Below are 15,861 nucleotides of genomic sequence, written 5' to 3' on the forward strand. Positions count from 1 at the left end.
TTGTATAGTTTGAAGTGAAGAAAACGAGCATATATTTGATCTCAGGTAGGTTTGTTTATCTCAAACTAACAGCTCTATTAACTCCTACAAATTATTATAAATCCATATTATATAAACTTACAAACTTATGAAATCTATCTTTTATATGGTAGTTTTTATAAATCATAAACTCACGAAACAAAGTCATAATTAGAACAATTGAACCATTTAATAAAAATATATTTTACTGAATCAATGGATTAACATGTTATTTTTACGTAGCAATGAGTTCGATAGTTTTCTATTTGACAAATTATATTAGTTGACTATATCACAATTTAAGTTAGAGTAAACTAAAACAAAATGGATGGATTTGTGATGAAATTAAAACTTTCAAATTTATAGAACTAAATTAAGACTATTCCTAAGTCATAAAAATCAAATTTATAATTTCACCAATACTAAAATATAAAAATGGGCGCCCCATGTTATCTTGGGCCACGCATAATAAAAGTTCAATTTATTAATGGTTTGCCCATTTTAACATTTTAGTAAGAAATCTTACATCTTAAACATTGACTTTCTTTTTTGTTTTTTGTTTTGTTATTTTAAGCGTTTGTAATTATTATTGTACAGAAGTAGATGTGCCTTAAAAGTTTGTTACAAAAAGATTTTAAAAAACTTTCCAAGAAGTTTAGATAGAATATTGTAATCTAATAGTTATTCATGGTTCCATTTCAAAAGGAGATGACAACAGGGTGGGACGGGATCAGGGAAGGTATCCCATCCTCATCTCGTTGGGGATTCTTATCCCATTCCCGTCCCCGAAAATTTTGGGATGGGGATGGGGCAGCGAATCCCTGGTAGGGGATGTGGTCCCCGCGGGAAACGCATCCCCGACATAACTTTATTTTTTTTAATTTTTTAATTATTATTTTTTAAAAGATTTATTAATATTTTAATGGGCTTGAGGCATTGGGTATCTTTTTAAACAACCAATTATAAAAGTGGTATAAAAATTAATATATATTATTATTATTAATTTATTATATATAAAACTATAAATACTAATAAAATATTAAACGGGTTGGGATCGGGGACGGGTCAGAGGATCTCCCCTCGTCCCCGTCGGGGAACCCGATTTGATCCCGTCCCCGGTCAAATCGGGGAATCCCCGACCCGATTGGGTCGGATATTTTTGTCATCGCTAAGTCCACTTATATTGTAAATCCTTATTAGGTCCCTTATGTTTTCAGTATAGAATGCTTAACAAACGATAATTTAAACATAGTTCAACTAATTAAAACATATATTCTCGATCAAAAAATTTGAAGTTAAAGTTTCCATTAAATAAATTGTTGAACTAAAAAAGGAAAAAAAAAACTATCACAACCTAACATGGATTCAAAAACAAAAACAACCCAAAAGAAAAATAAGTTTTTACAATCAAGCTTAGTTGATATAGATATAGATGGGTTTGTGTTATAACTTAAACATGAAAATTTTACGGAAGTTGGTATTATAATAGGTTCGATGGATTGTGTAGAAAAGATGAGTTTTGTTTTTTCGTTTTTCTCTCCTCTTCGAGTACAACAAGTAGGGGCGAAGATCTCTTGGTCGAAGACATGTACCAACTAATGTCACATGTGGGGATGGGGATCGAACTCGCAACCTTTTAGTTTGAGATATATGTTAATTACCGCTGACCTATGCTCACTTTGGTAAAGATGAGCTTTTTGATCTAACATTTCACTCTCTTATATTATTACCCGCAATCGAGACCAATTACAAACACACTATAGTATACCATTAATAACAAAATTTTAAGATGTTACAATAGAAAACTTCAAATTACGTGTTACTTACACAAAATACACCACAAGGAACTACCCTTTACAAATTATACCTAGTTAATAAAAAGTAGCCACTAAAAATTTGTTCTTTTTGTCTATCCTATTGAATTTTGATTTACTTTATTTCGTTTACGTTTTCTCCTTTTACATTCATACATGTTTTTCACTTCGATTCAGCTTCTAAGACATCAATTACACTTCAAACAAATTTGAATAGAAAAAATGGAGTAACAGAGAACAACTATTTGTTAGAACAAGTAGCTAAACAACCTTCAACCTTACACTGTCGAATTAATGGATTTTCTCCTTCGAGTTGGACCCATTGTAGCCTCTGAATCCCAGAAGGAGATGGAGTTACCTCATGAACATTAGGGTCTTAAAAGTCATTTAGAATGGAGCTCGGGAAATTATGCGTTAAAGGCAAGGGCAAGATTTTAGCGTGCGTTTTCCTTTTTCCATTTCTCCCCCAACTACTAGAGACTATATAAATGAAATATCAAATCTTTGGTAGCGGAAGGCAATGCATGTCTGATTCTTCTGCTGGACCTGCCATTGAGCGTGAGTTCTTTTTGTGTTTTTAGTCATCAATTGCCTAACATTGGAGTCTCCGCTATTTGGGTTTTGGAGTAATCGCCCTCTCTCTCTCTCCCCCTTTTTCTCTTCCTCTCTCTCTCTCTCTCCCCCTCGGACCTTCCAAAGATTCTGCAGAATAAGCTTTGAAAATCGTCATTTCGATCTTTTCCCTCTCATGGGTTCTGAATGTTTTCTTTGTCGCCTTTTTCTCCATTCATATGTAGATTGAAGTTTTTTTCAATTTCTCTGAGCTGTATTTGACCCCAAGTCTCTCTCTCTCTGTTTCTATCCTCGGAGTGTTTAGTAAAATGGCCAATACATCTGGGTTTTTTGCAACATCAGTCCCGAGCCTGAGGACGAGGAATTGGCCATTAACGAGCAGTTATCGATCTGGGTTTAGATCATCCGATGGAATATCTAAGGTAATATTCTGCTCCAGTACCCTTGGCGCAGACAAGCTTTCTTCTGGAGCTTCTCCTTCTGAATCTCGGGTGTCCAGGTAAATTTCTACGCCTCCATATTCTTCTTCAATCTTTCAGTGGTTTAATTGTTTTCTTGTTTCGGATTCAAACGGGTTTTGGCATCGACACGATTAACTGTTCCTGTAGAGGGGGTTGGGATTGCTTGCATTGTCTAGGAATTGTTAGTGAAGCTTAATTTGGGTCTCTTAACAGCCATTTTGGTGAATCATTATTTACCTTACAATTAGCAGAAACTCGAGCTGATGAGTTGTTTGCACTTCACGGCTATAGAACTGTGACCTAGTTGCTGTGGTATATTGGATTCTATGTTGCGATTGATAGAGAGTGTAATTGCTCTAAGGACATTTTACAATTCCTAGGTTGCAGAAACCCCAGGATACTTTGGAGACAAAACTTATAATCGTTTTGAATTTTATAGGATAGTTTGCAGATATTATCTTGTATATCTAGATTTCTGAAAGGACTCCCAAGTTTGTGTTTTAGCTTTCTGAAAGAACAATTTGAAGTTTAACGAGTTTGGATGTCAATGGTGCTGGTGCCATAATTTTTTTTCTCTCTATTATCTTCTTTCCCAATTTAACTTGGGGGTAAAATTAGAAGGGTAAGATCTGGCCTTATGATAAAATGTAACATTCATAAAAGGTTGCAATGGCGTCATTTGATATTTTGTATGTTTAAGTGGAATGAGACTTTCAGTTAGAAGATATCACTCTAGATGATCTTATGCTGATTCAGACAGTCTCACTAAAAGGGGAAACATGTACTTTTACAGGCTCGTCAGCAGAGGCTGCAAGTTAGTCGGGTGTGGCTCAGCTGTACCAAGTCTTCAGATTTCTAATGATGATCTTGCAAAATTGGTTGATACAAGCGATGAATGGATATCTGTTCGCACTGGTATACGTAACCGACGGGTGATTGCAGGTGTGTGCTATCTAATGAAGCAAACCAACAGGAGTCTTCAACCAAATGAACTGCCAACATTTGCATGACTCTGTTCACTTGTTTAGCCTCTAGTTACCATTCTTGAATCTTGGGATTGATCCTTGACTTTGGCTTAATTATCCTCAAATTTGCTATATGGAGCTTACTAATAACTAGCCAATTATTTTCCCTTCACTATTTGGTTTCCTTGTACGATATGGTTCATCATTGAATGTTTAGGCATATAGATTGCTTTCATAGAATACAACAAACCCTCTCTAGTCTCGACTTTCAGGGAGTACGAGTACCGATGTGTAACGGGGATTCTTCTTTATGGTGGTCATAATTTACTAAGTAGCCTTTCGTGAGTTTCTTTGAGTAAACAGAATGTCAACTGCACAAGTTCATGGCTTTCTAGTGTCAAGGTTCGTAGCTTTTCATGTTCATGGGATGGTGGTCTTAAGATTTTAAGCTTTCCTCTTTCAATTCACAGGCAAAGATAGTGGCCTGACAGCTTTGGCAGCAGAGGCAGCAAGGGGAGCTCTTCAAATGGCTCAGGTTGATCCTGATGATGTAGACTTGGTATTAATGTGCACTTCAACACCAGAGGATCTTTTTGGTAATGCTCCACAGGTAGGATCATTTATCTCAAGATTGAACTAATAATAGATATGAAATGGAAGAGATGGAGTATATTCATAACAGAGCTACAAGGGATACTTGGTTTGCCAGATGCGTGAACGTTTATGTGGGAATATGGAGATATGAGATATCTGGGCCCGGGGGAATTGCCCGTGGTCATTCTAGTTTGAATAGCTATTGAGCAACTATTGAAGAAGATTTTAAATGTTGCATGGTCCTTGTGTAATGTTTTCGCCTTGAAAGTTATGGAGCGTTCTTCCCCTGCCAATATCCACAAAACTAACTTGGGTGGTGAAATTTGTTGTGGATTTTTCATGGATTCCTCTTGTGCTTTACTTATTCATTTTTATTATAAGTTGAAATGAGAATGGAATACCTGACTTAAACTTGAACTTCAGTACTGAATTTATGCAAACTTCAACATTATTTTTCTAATTATGTTTTACTGTATCCCAGATCCAAAAGGCACTTGGTTGCAAGAGAAATCCCCTGTCTTATGATATAACAGCTGCATGTAGTGGATTTCTACTGGGTTTAGTGTCAGCTGCTTGTCACATAAGGGGTAAAGAGCCCGATTTCGTCATGTTGCTTAGATCTGTTTGTTTTCCTTAGTTTCCAAAACAACAAGCTACCTGGCAACTGCAGGAGGTGGGTTTTCTAATGTTCTTGTCATCGGTGCTGATGCTCTTTCTCGATACGTCGACTGGACTGATAGAGGAACCTGTATTCTTTTCGGAGATGCTGCGGGTGCTGTACTAATGCAGGTAAAAGTTCTATTACAGACTACGGTGTACAACAGTGAGTTTTTGTGATTAAGTTTGTGGTACATGTTATATGTTGAATCTAATTTTATTTTGTTTCAGGCATGTGATAGCGAGGATGACGGTTTATTTGGTTTTGACTTGCATAGTGATGGGGATGGCCAAAGGTATGTTTTTCTGATATTCTTCCTCGTGCCGTTTTATCATTTCGTGAGCACTATGATCGAAAGCGTAAATATGAAAACAGGCATTTAAATGCTTCCATCAAGGAAAAAGAAGTGGATCAAGAATTGGGTTCCAATGGCTCTGTGGTTGGTTTTCCTCCGAGAAACGTCTCATATTCTAACATTCATATGAACGGTAAGGAGGTGTTTCGATTTGCCGTCCGCTGTGTGCCACAGTCGATCGAGACTGCCCTTCAAAAAGCCGGTCTCAATTCATCAAACATAGATTGGTTGTTGTTACATCAGGTCAAAATAAACTTCATATCGTCTTTGTTGATAGAAAATAAAAAAGCAAAACCTTTGAAACTCTCATGCCCATTGCGACTTAAAAAAGTGTAAATATGCAGGCAAACCAAAGGATCATCGACGCAGTTGCTACTCGATTAGAGGTTCCATCAGAGCGCGTCATATCAAATCTGGCAAACTATGGTAACACGAGTGCAGCATCAATCCCATTGGCACTGGATGAAGCCGTTCGAAGCGGGAGGGTGAAGGCGGGGCATACGATTGCAACTTCGGGTTTTGGGGCGGGTCTAACCTGGGGGTCTGCAATCATTAGATGGGGTTGAAACCCCTGCTGCCACAAAGGAAGAAGAGAAGAGAGAGAGTAAAATGGTTATCATCCCAGATTTTGGGATGCTGCAGTGACAATAGAATGACAATCCAATCCCCCTCTCCCCCTATCCCCCTTGGCCTTCTACTTGTTTGCTTTGCTTTCTTCTTATATAGAGATTTGGAACACTAGAAACTAAACTCTCATTCTTTCTTTTTGACTCTCAAAAATCAAAATAATTGACTGCTCCTTAATCCCCCCCCCCCCCCACCCAACATTCTCAAGTTTCTCTGTTTTCACCCCTAATCGCTCTGTTCTAGTGAAATCAAATCTTTATTAAGAATAATCTTTCTATCTTTATAAATAAAATAATTATATATTGCCATTTTGGAGTACAAAGTAGAATTTCAGGTGTATCAAATTCTTGTAATGTAATTTTTAATTTTTGTTGAATTATAAATTTAATATATGAACTTGTAGATTTGTGTAAACTGTTTAATAAGTTTCTAAATTTTAAAAAATTGTCTAATTTATTTTTGTGTTTTTAATTTTGTGTCAATTTCTTCTAATAGATTTCCGTAATTTCAGTTTTTTGTTCATTTTAGTCCCTGTATTTTAGAAATATTCATTTTGGTCCTTGTGCTTTTAATTTTGGTTCAGTTTAGTTCCTATATTTTGAAAATGTTCATTTCAGTACTTTACTTTTAAAAAGTGATCATTTTAGTTCCTCCTTGTGAGATTAAAAATAAAATCAAGGGACAAAAATAGTCATTTTTTTAAAGAGTACATAGACCAAAATTCATTTTAAAAGTAACGAGAACCAAAATGAACAAAAGTTGAGTTAAGAGTGCAAGAACTAAACTAGTATTTTATCCAACCTTCTTTAATGTTTATCCTACCTTTTTTTAACTTTCATAAAATTGAAAGTTGAAAGTTGATTTTATTAAACGCAATATTCAATTTAATGGTTAATAAATTTATTGATTTAAAAAATATTAAATAAATAAATAATATCACAGAAAATTAAAAGTTGATAGAGTTGTTTTTTTTGAATAAAACAAGTTGGGGAGGGGATTCAACTCACAACCACTTGGTTGGTTGGAAGTATATGCCAATTACCGCTGAACTATGCTCGCTTTGGCAGTTGATAGAGCTGTTAAGTGCATAAATTAGACACAGAAAACTGAAAGTAAAAAAAAATAAAAAAAAAAATCACACGTAAACTATGTCATAAAGATATATATATATATATGTATATGCACCGGAACCGCTTTTTGATCGAATCTGAAATAACGGTCTCTCACTCACTGAATCGCAAATCCGAAATGTCACTCACTTTGAAATCTCCGCCGTCTGCGACTCTTTTCTCGTCGCCATCGCCGTCGCCGTCGCCGTCGTCTTCTTCCTCTCTTCTTCAGGTACCACCTCCGACTTTGGCTACTCGTTATTTTCAACATCTACACCGTGAACTGTGTGGGGGAGTGTTATCTGGATGCTTCAATTTTTGTTCATCAGAAAAGGTTGGGATTCTCAACTGGATTCGCACCTTCCACTCGAATTTGCCACTCTCCTAGGGGATCTCTTCCTCTAATTTGTGCTTCCTCCGGCTTCTCGTCTTCCCTCGACACTGGTTCGATTCTCTCCTTTTTTTTTTGGGTAATTTGAGCTCGTCAACGAACTGGTTTCAGTTTTAGCTCTTTACGTGCTTGTTTTCAGGTTTGACTACTGAGCTGGACGCTGTTTCTAGCTTCAGTGAGATCGTTCCGGACACTGTTGTTTTTGACGATTTCGAGAAGTATATGGACTTTCTAATTTCGTTCTTATCCATTTCGAATTTTAGTCCACTCTAGCATTTGCTTTCCTTTCATCTCAATTTCCGGCTCTGCTGGGTTGCTTAGTAATTGCTTCAATCTTATCATTTAATTTGTTGCCAATTCAGTTCACCACCATTATTAATCTTCCCTCAAAAGGAAATTTGTCATTTTATGCTGCTTGGTTGGAGTATGTAGACTATATTTCTCTTTGGAACTGCAGGTTTCCTCCAACTGCTGCTACTGTCAGCTCTTCTCTCCTTCTGGGCATTTGTGGCCTACCTGACACCATATTTAGAGTAGGAATTTTGTTATTTTGTTTTTGGTCTTCGATAATGATTTCAAGATTAAAAGAAAATCCTGGCGCTTTGGTCTATTTATTATATTGTATAAATTTTGTTGCATTTCAATTTGGAATTCTGTGACATTCTACAGAATGCGGTTGATATGGCATTAGCGGATTCTGAATGCTTTGGGATGGAGAACTCTGAATTGAAATTTTCCTGCATTTTCAACAAGGTTGCTTGTTTCCTTTTACCTTGTGCCTTGTCTGTTGTAGATCATTTACTAATTTGTGGAGGTAAATAATTGGTAAGTTGGGTCTCAATTTTCAGGCTCTAGTAAATGTTGGTGGTGATTTGGTAAAACTAGTTCCTGGACGCGTTTCAACTGAAGTGGATGCACGTGTTGCATATGACACACATGGCATTATCCGAAAGGTTTAGCCTTGTTTAAGTCTTATCCTTATGAAGCATTAGATAACTTCAAATATATCAGTTGTGGCCTTCTTTTGCTAGTTCTTCTGGTCCTTTTGCAAGTGTAACTATCTTTTTTTTTTCTTTTGGGGATACCTTCATTATTTTTTTGAATCTTTTGTATTTTTTCTATATCAGTAAAAATTTCCTTTGGATAATCAAAATAATTCAACATCAATTTTACAATTCTGGCTAGACATTCTTCAACTCTTCAGAATGCATGTTACCCATTTTGGCAGAAATGGTGTATATGCTTCGCTGTCTAGTCTATAGGGGATGTATGGATTTAGATGATATGCGGATGTTGGATGTTTGTCCTCTTTTACGTAGAAATCTTATAATTTTTTGTTTGTGGATCAAAGGTGCATGACCTGTTGAAATTGTTCAATGAAATCAATGTTCCTCCTGAACGGTTGCTGTTCAAAATTCCATCTACTTGGCAGGTGAATTCTGTCTTTTAAGCAGAACAGCCTGTATTATTGATTATGAGAATTCTATTTTATAGACTTGAGGCAAAGTTACTGATCTGCAAACCAACGTTACAATATTATAGGGAATTGAGGCTTCAAGGTTGTTGGAATCGGAGGGAATACAGACACATTTGACTTTTGTATACAGGTATGCTAATCTTGTTAAAAAGGGACTTATTGTGCTTTATTTGGACATATTTAAAGCCTATGAGCATCTTGATGAGATATACCTGTGATCTGATCATCTGATCATCTGAAAGCTTGGATTGTCTTTGTTGAACCTGTTTTGGTTGACCAAAAATATGCTCAACTGATTTTTATTTCAGGAGTAATGATTGTGGGTATCAAGTGATGTTAGTTCCATCTGTAGTTTTTCTTTGTTCTTAATAGTTGCCAGTATAGCTTACCTCTGGTCTTATTTGTTTCCTTTCTAACTGCCTGTAGAATGTTTAGCGTTTGGTCATTGGATAGTTAATCAGGAAGACAGGAACATAGTGTTTCTCATTAATCATCTTGATTAGTCAATCTTCTTATGTATGATGCATATTATCTGCGTACCTATCTCTTTGTCTACCTGCTATGTATACTTCCTTGCCTGTGCTAACTACCCTTTCTTGTGCTAACTGTACTGTCAACCACCTGCCCCTTGCTTACTAACTAATCCCTTCCTCAAGCTCAACAATGGCAATTGTCTATTGTTGGTATTCTCATTCATTTTGGGCCAAAAGATTGTATTATGTAAAATAAAGCAAGTATTTCTGTGATACTCTTTGTATCTATCTAATAATTGATTATCCCTTATTGAGATTGCATCTTGGTTCCTTGAAATCATTTATTGCCAAACTAATGTTGTGCAATAAGATTTCTAGCGTATGATAGAATCAGTTAAAATGAGTTGTCCATTGCATTGGTTTGCCAATGCCCATCACTCCACGGCGAACAGATGTAAAACAAATTCCTTATTGCATATATTTTTAACACATATTTTATCGATGGTCTCTCCATGTTTGTATAGCTTTGCCCAAGCAGCAGCTGCAGCCCAAGCTGGTGCTTCTGTCATTCAGATTTTTGTTGGTCGCCTACGTGTAATTTCCATACCGCTTTCTGATACAAATCAGATGCATTTAATCTATCTTTCTGATTTCATGATATTACTCGGAAGAATTTTATTTGATCTTGCTAATACACACAACTACACTTCAGGATTGGGCTCGCAATCACTCTGGTGACCCTGAAATAGAAGCTGCTATTAAAAGAGGAGAGGATCCTGGGTTAGCTCTGGTTAGTTGACTTTGGATATTGATGTTCAGCTGAAAGTTTGTCCATTTTGTCCAATTATATTCTCTACTACTTCAAGCATCATTTCATTCTAGAATGTCAAACAGACAAATTACTGAGTACAATATATCTACTATTGGACTTATCATAGTTTGTTACACTAAAGTGATAATTTGATGTTCTCCATCCCAATGCTATGTTGATATTTCCAAATTAGTTCAACCTTTTTTTTTACTGTATTCAAGAATCAACTGATCTCAGGATCGTATAAACAAAGAGCTGCACAAAGAATGCTAGTATCTAATGGCAATTCATTGTTGCAGGTGACAAAGGCTTATAACTACATTCACAAATATGGATACAAATCAAAGTTGATGGCGGCAGCTGTTAGGAATAAGCAAGACCTGTTCAGTCTTCTGGGGTAAATTATATGGCATTGTCTATCTTCGACTGGAAAATTCATGAAGCATTATACTTCTCTAAATACTTTTTACGGATGATATAACCGTTTTTTTCCCTTCTCCTTCAGCGTTGATTACATCATTGCTCCATTGAAGGTATTGCAGTCCCTTAAAGAATCAGTTACCACTCCCGACGACAAGTACTCTTTTATTAGGAAGCTTTCCCCGCAGTCTGCAGCTAATTACGTTTTTACTGAGGAAGAGGTCCGCTCTCTTTCCTTCATAAACTTATTCTATATCTTTCTTTTTCTTTTTCTTTTTTTAATCACGAGAGTCGGAGTTTTGTTTCCCTATACTTAGGGGCACCCACGGCCGCCCCAAAGCCTAGATCCAGGTAACATCAAGGGTTTTTGATGTTAAGTTCACCGAAAGATTCGTACATGAGATGTCTAAGCCGATATGATCAAGAGTCTCAAGCCCTTGTCAACCGGGTTGCCCCTTGGAGGCCTTCATAAACTTATTCTATTATACTAACGAAATTGCTATGTTCAACTTGAGTTAATTTTGTTGGGAGTTTCGCCAGTTAGATTAACAGACAATTTAGAAAATGCCATGTTCTGTGGAAGAGATAGAATGTGTTTGAGAAATCTATATCATAATGATTGTAGGGACTGGAAAACCAGGGTTATATAAGTGAGGACTAATCTCTCCATTAATATGAGACATTTTGGATAAAACTAAAGTTCAAAGTGGATAATATTATACCATTGTAGAAATGTTGAGAAGTCGATTGTCCTAACAATGATATGATTTGAAGTTATCAGTAGGACGTATAGAACTTGCACTTGCTAATTTTCATGTTTGCAAATTCATTCTTAGGATTATTAATCCAAGTGGTATAATAATTGGGAAACCAATATTGTCAGGTGAAAAAGTGGGACCAATTAAGCCTAGCATCAGGAATGGGGCCTGCATCTTTGCAGCTGCTGGCTACTGGACTGGAAGGTTATGCTGATCAATCAAAGCGAGTTGAGGAGCTTTTTGGGAAGATTTGGCCTCCTCCAAACGTCTGAAGCCTGGCTTTGATATTTGGAGAATGTTGCTGTTCCATGAATAAGAGGTGAATGGCTTTGCTTGCTTGCTAGATTCCTCTTGTCATTCTGTTCTGCAACTCCTGCTTCTCCAGTATCGCTTAATGATGAATAAGCATCTGTTTCAGAATTCTGTTCTGAACTGAAGAATATTCAAAGTGACTGGAAATGCCTTTTAAAAAATGCAGTTCTATGACAGATTATGAGCCTATTTGGGAATAATTTTACAATAAGTGATCTTAGCAAAAGAGGTTTTATGATAATTGATTTTGTGAAACTACTGTTTATATAACTAGTTTTTTTAACTTTTAAAAGGTTAAATTGGGTGAAATTTTACTCAATTTAATATTTTTAAAAATTAAATATGATCAATTTTATATATTCTTATAATGTAGTTTTATTTTTCAAAAAAAAAAAAAAAAAAAAGAAAAGCAAAACATAATACTTTAGTTGGTTGAATACTTTAGGAGAAAGTATATGTTTTAGTTCTTTGTGTGTGTTTTTAATTTAGTTTGTGTTTTTTTTAATTTAGTTTTCACTGGTTAAAAATTTTCAATTTAATTTCTTAGGTTTTACATTTTTTTAATATAATTTCTTGTAAGTTAAATTTGGCTAATGATAAATTTACCCGAAAGATGAAAATTTGGAGGAGAAAAAAATTATAATTTAAGAGGTGAAAGTCTCTAATTCATCCTCCAAAATTTTAAGAAATTAGTATAAATTAAATTTTTTCTTCTCTTTAGATAATGTTTTTTCATATATAGCTTTTCATCAACTCACTAAGTATTATAATATTTTTATTAAGTATTGTGTCATATAAGTTTATATTTAGTCATGGATCGTGATAGACTAACTTGAAAATCTTTATAATAGAAGAGAACTAAATTGAAAATTTTAAAAAATATAAATAAGTTGAAAAAACACTCGAACGATAAGATTATAACATATATTATAGCATTTTTTTCACATGTTATAATCTCCATGAATGTCATTTTCTTTTTGAGTTAAATAACACGTGGGGATATGGTATAGTACGATAATTATAAGAGTGAGATTTGAGCTATCTACTCATGGAGAAGTTCATGTCTTAATTGTACCTTTTAAACTTTGATTCATATAAAATGACTTCCTACTAAAAAATAATAAATAAATAAATAATCCATATAAATGACCAATTAGTTTAATAAAATAGGTTGAACAATACATATTTGGATAAAATAGGTTGAACAATACATATTTGGATAGCTATGCATCTATCTCCTACTTCTGATTTCGAATCTCCACCTCATATGTTTTACTAATTGAAATAACTTTATTTTAAAATGTTTGGGTATAATAATTTTTATAATTTAAATTAATTATAATATATTATTTTACTTGACTTTTTTTAGGTTCATTAGTAGAAAAATAAAATAATTTTTTTATCTCATATATAATATGAATTTAGTATAATTGTATATATATTTTTTAATTTTGTATTTATATAATTACTACTTTTAAATGCAAATATGGAAACGACTATGAGAATCAAAAATATCAATGACGATTATGAAGCGAAAAGATGGATTATCAAATGAAAATTTTCCTTTTAAAATGTTGTCAATTGCAAATAAATAATGAAAATTTACCACACCACTTTGCATCACCTATGAAAATTCCGATTTTTTTTTTTAAATATGGAAATTGCATGATAATTTTATTATTATTATTCCTTTAATTCTATAAAAAGTAAGGGTATATTTTGCCAATTTCACAATTCAATAATTTTCTAGGTTCATTATTTATTATTATTATTATTTTTGTAAATACAATCACATTTCAATGTTTTTATTAAAATATAAAATTCAATGACAATTTTGTAACTTAAAATGTTTACAAAACCCTAATAACCCTACTTTTTCTCTCAAATTTCATATTTTGTGACTACATAACAAAATACATATCTATCCCTAAAATTTTAGTCTTCTTCAATTGTTGTCACACAACATTGTTGCTTGTTGTTGTCGCGACTTATGCTCATCGTCATTGTCTGATGTTCATCATCTCCTTTTGTTGGCACATCATCTTTGTTCTTGTTTTTCTCTATGTTTAATCTGTTTTACTAACTTCCTTAAACATAGAGTGCTCATTCATCAATTTCATTATTTTGTAATTAAAGCAATATTTACAAAATCCTAATGAGCCCTATTTTTCTCTCAAATCTAATATTTAATTTCATTTTTCTTTTTTCGGACTACATAACCAAATGTCATCTCTCCCCCTCAATTTTTAGTTTCTTCAATTGTTTTCATTGTTGCTATCATCTTATTGTCGTTGTTGACACCACATTGTTGTTTGTTATTGCCGCCGTTTATGCTTGTCGATGCCGCTGTCGCACTGATGTTCATCATCTTCTTTTGTTGCCATCATCTTTGTTGTCTTATTTAGAATTAGCCCTTCTCTTCTCTGAAATTTTCTGAAATTTTCTACTGCAACTTCTTTCACCCAAGATGTTTTGATTTCGAAAATTTGATTCTAATATGTTATATTTATATATTTCATGTGGAATTTTAATAGTTATCAGTTTCACTGTAATAATAATGACAATAATAAGTAAATTTATAACCATTTATTTATTTGAATAAACTCCATAATTTTGTCTACGTTATATTTTATATAATTACATAAATTTGTAACTGCTTGTTAATGATGAGCAATATAATGTTGAAACTTGAAATGTTGCACACTAAGGTAATTAGTATTTCAGTTGCAAATAGGTTACCTTTTTTCTTTTATTTGCTAAAATAATTCAGTAGAATACAACTTTTATAATTTTGTTTAAATTTTATAAATAGTTGAATAAAATTCAAACATCAAGAATTAAACGTAATTGAATGTTCAAGTTTTCAAACGTCAAAAATTAAATTAAATTAAAAATATTTTAATTCCAATTTCAAAATGTATTTAAATGGTAAGTAATGTAATAAATTTAAATAGTGTATGGGTAAATTTGATCTTAAATGTTTTTTTTTTCAAATCATGGCATTTTAATATAGTATAGATATAGATTATTTTAATGTTTGGTTACGAAATGATTTTTTTATATAATTAAAGATGATTTTTGAATTATTAATATTTAAAGTTTACAGAAACAATTTGGCAAAATTTTTTGAGGGAGAAAAGCTAGAGAAACAAAAATCTTAGTGAGAGAAATTTTAGAGGGTGAGAGACAAATTTTAGAAAGAGAAATAGAGCTAGAAAATAGATGGAAACTAAAAAATTGCAATTATAAAAATTATAGAGAAAAAAAATAGAGAGGGACAAAAATTTTGGAAAAGTGAAAAAATTTCTCAAAATTTAAGGTGGTGAATAAAAAGAAATTTTTGAAAATTAAAACAATAACGATTTTATAAATGTGTTTGGTTGGTCATCTAAATTCAGAAATTCGAAATAAAATATTTAATAAAAATTAGAGCTGAATAAATGGTTACCAGCTAAATATTTAGTTCAATTTAAAATATTATTAATTAATTTATTAACATATATGTTATAAATTTTGTATAAATTACTATTTTACAATATTACAATATTATAGAATTTATAATATATTATGCTTTATGTATTTTAATTTTAACAAAAATGAAATGAATTTATATCTTATATATTTATCAAGTATTTATTTCTTTTGGTGTAATAAGTGTTTATCTTAATGATGTTTTTTTAATTTCAAAATTTAAAATCTGGATATATACTTTTTGGTGTAATGATGTGTTTTTAATTTCAAATTTAAAATTTGGATATATTAATGTGTTTTTAATTTCAAATTTAAAATATGATATACTGAGATGTACCAATATTATTTTTAAAATTTTCACCATGTGGACTATAAGATCTATTTTCATATTTACATTCACCAAATATTTATTTAAATTCATTTGTTGAAAGCAATAAATAGAATTTTAATTACCTATCAAACAAGTTCTGGATAGTATCAGGGGTCATATTATTATATTGTTTAAAGTTTTTGTATAAATCATTATTTTATAATATTATAATATTATAGAATTTATAATATATTATGTTTTACG

The 15,861-nt window shown here is 32.9% G+C and overlaps 2 protein-coding genes across 2 annotated transcripts; both read left to right on the forward strand.

The window, feature by feature from the left end:
• The first annotated feature begins 1,937 nt into the window (after positions 1–1,937).
• Positions 1,938–6,242, forward strand: LOC111023344 (3-ketoacyl-acyl carrier protein synthase III). Its single transcript, XM_022300763.2, has 9 exons — positions 1,938–2,390; positions 2,710–2,904; positions 3,660–3,808; positions 4,302–4,441; positions 4,907–5,012; positions 5,096–5,214; positions 5,314–5,378; positions 5,459–5,681; positions 5,783–6,242. The coding sequence occupies exons 2-9, from the start codon at positions 2,714–2,716 to the stop codon at positions 6,002–6,004; spliced, it is 1,215 nt and encodes a 404-aa protein (XP_022156455.1). The 5' UTR covers positions 1,938–2,390; positions 2,710–2,713; the 3' UTR covers positions 6,005–6,242.
• Positions 6,243–7,245: 1,003 nt separating this feature from the next.
• On the forward strand, positions 7,246–12,057 carry LOC111023345 (Aldolase superfamily protein). The gene is made up of 13 exons (XM_022300766.2): positions 7,246–7,406; positions 7,504–7,618; positions 7,705–7,783; positions 8,023–8,098; positions 8,235–8,318; positions 8,414–8,518; positions 8,917–8,997; positions 9,108–9,172; positions 10,040–10,109; positions 10,228–10,305; positions 10,626–10,723; positions 10,832–10,967; positions 11,630–12,057. Exons 1-13 carry the CDS (start codon positions 7,314–7,316, stop codon positions 11,774–11,776), a joined length of 1,227 nt encoding a protein of 408 aa, XP_022156458.1. The 5' UTR covers positions 7,246–7,313; the 3' UTR covers positions 11,777–12,057.
• The last annotated feature ends 3,804 nt before the right edge of the window (positions 12,058–15,861 follow it).

The sequence above is a fragment of the Momordica charantia genome, assembly GCF_013281855.1.
Source record: "Momordica charantia cultivar OHB3-1 chromosome 6 unlocalized genomic scaffold, Mcharantia_2.0 BLBB01000006.1, whole genome shotgun sequence".
Taxonomy (NCBI): Eukaryota; Viridiplantae; Streptophyta; class Magnoliopsida; order Cucurbitales; family Cucurbitaceae; genus Momordica; species Momordica charantia.